Below are 2,742 nucleotides of genomic sequence, written 5' to 3'. Positions count from 1 at the left end.
ACACTTTCTTTCCGAAAATTTAGTACAATTTAGAAAGACGATGATGCGAGAACTTCGGCTGTTCTTCGTAAGCAGTAAAATATATAACCGAATACGAACGAGTATTGTTATTTTCCCTTGTCATGGGACAAATGTCCGCTTTCCCTGCAAACTTTGCCAAGAATTTTGAAATCCATGTCAAGTAGGGTCGTTCGTAGTGAATATGGGAGTGAAGAGGAATGAAATATGGCTTGCCTGCACATTAGCTTTTAAGGTCACTGATTCGTGCGCGCTCGTTTGTGAGAGTAGTATGTGCGTTTGCCTGAGTGAGAGAGAGAGAGAGAGAGAGAGAGAGAGAGAGAGAGAGAGAGAGAGAGAAAGACACTTGACTTTAGGAATGAGGGAAAGGAATTTTGGCAAGATAATTCGTATTGCGTAGGCGAATATTGTTAACAGAAACTTATGAATTAAAAGGAAACCATACAGAAAATGTTCTCGGATATTAATCGTTAAAAGCGTATATCCTTCGCACAACATAGTATATAGAAAAACCCTAACTCCACATCTAATCCTTATTGTCTGAGCTGTATAATACACACAATTTATTTTATAGGCTTTTCCAAGTCTCAAGAATAAGATAAAAATAAAAATAAAAATAAAATCGAAATTCGAAACATCATGAGGCATAGAAAAATTCAAGCTAAACAAAGTCCTACAATTGTTCAATGCAGTATTATGGTTTACTTTGTACTTAAATTAAAACATTATGATAATAGTACGGAAATCGAGAATCTCGGACTAAAATTGATCGACGCAGCATACTAGTGAGCAAATTCATGTGTACATATTATGAGGTTTTAGCAGTTTTTGGATATTTTTGGAATATATATATGAAGTTCATCAAGCAGTATTATCATAAGTTGTACCCTGAAGTTATATTCTATCCTCCTGCTCCTCCTCCTGCTCCTCCTCCTGCTCCTCCTCCTTCTCCTCCTCCTCCACCTCCTGCTCCTCCTCCTGCTCCTCCTCCTGCTCCTCCTGCTCCTCCTCCTCCTCCTGCTCCTCCTCCTCCTCCTCCTTGGCCTAATTTCGTTCGAACTTCGCTCTGATCTTATGCTAATTATTCTAACCTTATAAACCTAATCTTTTTTCCACCAAGCATTTATCTGCTGCTCACATTACCTTAAACTGGTTTTAAACTTCGTTCGAAAGTTAAACGGCTGCCCCGACCCAGCGGGGTCAGTAAAATTCATTCACAGAAGTGAAATTTTAAACTTCCGCCAACTTGATTGGTTGCCTCCTCTCATAATATGTATCCTTCCTTGAAAACGTATATCACACTGATCATTACAATAACAGGAAATTTCTGAAAATCCTTATTTAAAATTCACTAGGATATATTTTTTTTTTTTCATTTCATGTTTCACTACTTCATTTACTTATTAAGAGTAAGGTCAGTATATCTTTATGTAACATTTAGTATTACATGCTTCAGAATTGTATCAATAAAATGAGGACATTGAATGACATACCCAATAAAGGCCCATTTTTGTTTAATCAAGAAATATTTTTAAAATCAGGAGACTTTTGGCATGTTATTCTACTAGTATTCATATTTGATTTGAAAAATCAATTCGCATAGGAAGTTCAGGCTATTCAGTTTTACTCGTGATCTCTGATATCTTGGAAGTTTTGTAGGGATGCAACGGAACCAGCGTATCAAGTTCCGGTCGGAACCAGAACTGGCAGGATCTTTTAAAAAGCTCTGGCCGGAAGTTCTACAAAAAATATTCTGTACTAAAATGTATACGAGGAGAAACCCGCTCGCCTACTACCTCGTACAGAAAAACAACTTTTACTCCATCGTATCTTCCTCGATTTCAGCTCACAGACCCAAGCGAATAAATAAATGCAAATTAGTTTAGTACAGTCATGCTTTGGCATATTAATGAAGAAAAGGAAAACTTTTTTTCCACCCTATAAATGGGTGAAAATATGAAGAAAAAGGTCTTAATTAGATAACAATTAATTATAAATTTGATACAGTAAAGTTTCAGTTTCCGTATACGTATAATTGTAGATAGGGAACTTTTTTCTGCACCTCTACCTTTGGTTGAGAAACTGGAGAATAAATCTTAATTCTTAGCCATTATATTGCTGTATATTACTAACCACCTCATATTTTCCTAATAAAATTATGTAAATGAAAGTTGAAAAATATCAGGATTAGAAGTCTTATTAGATTACTGCCGAGATGTGAAATAAAAGTTCCGGTTCTGATAGCCGGAAGTAACCGGCTGGAACCAGGTTCCGGTGCACCTCTAGTTTTGAAGTAGGTACTAAAACATTTTAGCATTCAAGAAAATCGATTTGATTCATCATCCTCAGCACGCGCGCGCACACACATGTATATTTCAGCATGTGCACAAACATATAATATTTAAGTATATTTGTTTGTATATGTGCATAATTATATAATATAAAATATATATATATATATATATATATAATATATATAATATATATCTATATGTATATGTATAATGGTTATATGTAATATATATAATATATATATATATATATATATATATATATATATATATATATATATATATATATAGGATGGAGATACAATCCACAGTGAAGTAAAATCCCTTTGTAGTAAAATATATATATCTTGCACAGGATTAAAGCTTTCGACCATCAGCTGTGCGTGGTCTTGTTCACTAAATGGGATATGTCCTCCTCAAGGAACTGACAAGT

The 2,742-nt window shown here is 34.6% G+C and overlaps 1 protein-coding gene across 1 annotated transcript in view; it reads right to left on the bottom strand.

The window, feature by feature from the left end:
- Nucleotides 1–912: 912 nt before the first annotated feature.
- LOC135209153 (histone H3.v1-like) overlaps nucleotides 913–2,742 on the bottom strand; it is a 96,769-nt gene continuing 94,939 nt past the window's right edge. Inside the window, exon 3 of the mRNA XM_064241818.1 lies at nucleotides 913–1,062. Within this exon, the coding sequence (XP_064097888.1) occupies nucleotides 913–1,062 (150 nt within the window). The remainder of the gene's footprint in view (nucleotides 1,063–2,742) is intronic.

This window comes from Macrobrachium nipponense, chromosome 11 (genome assembly GCF_015104395.2).
Source record: "Macrobrachium nipponense isolate FS-2020 chromosome 11, ASM1510439v2, whole genome shotgun sequence".
Classification (NCBI taxonomy): domain Eukaryota; kingdom Metazoa; phylum Arthropoda; class Malacostraca; order Decapoda; family Palaemonidae; genus Macrobrachium; species Macrobrachium nipponense.
Note: the sequence above shows the minus strand (reverse complement) of the source record. Positions and strands in the feature narration are given on the sequence as shown.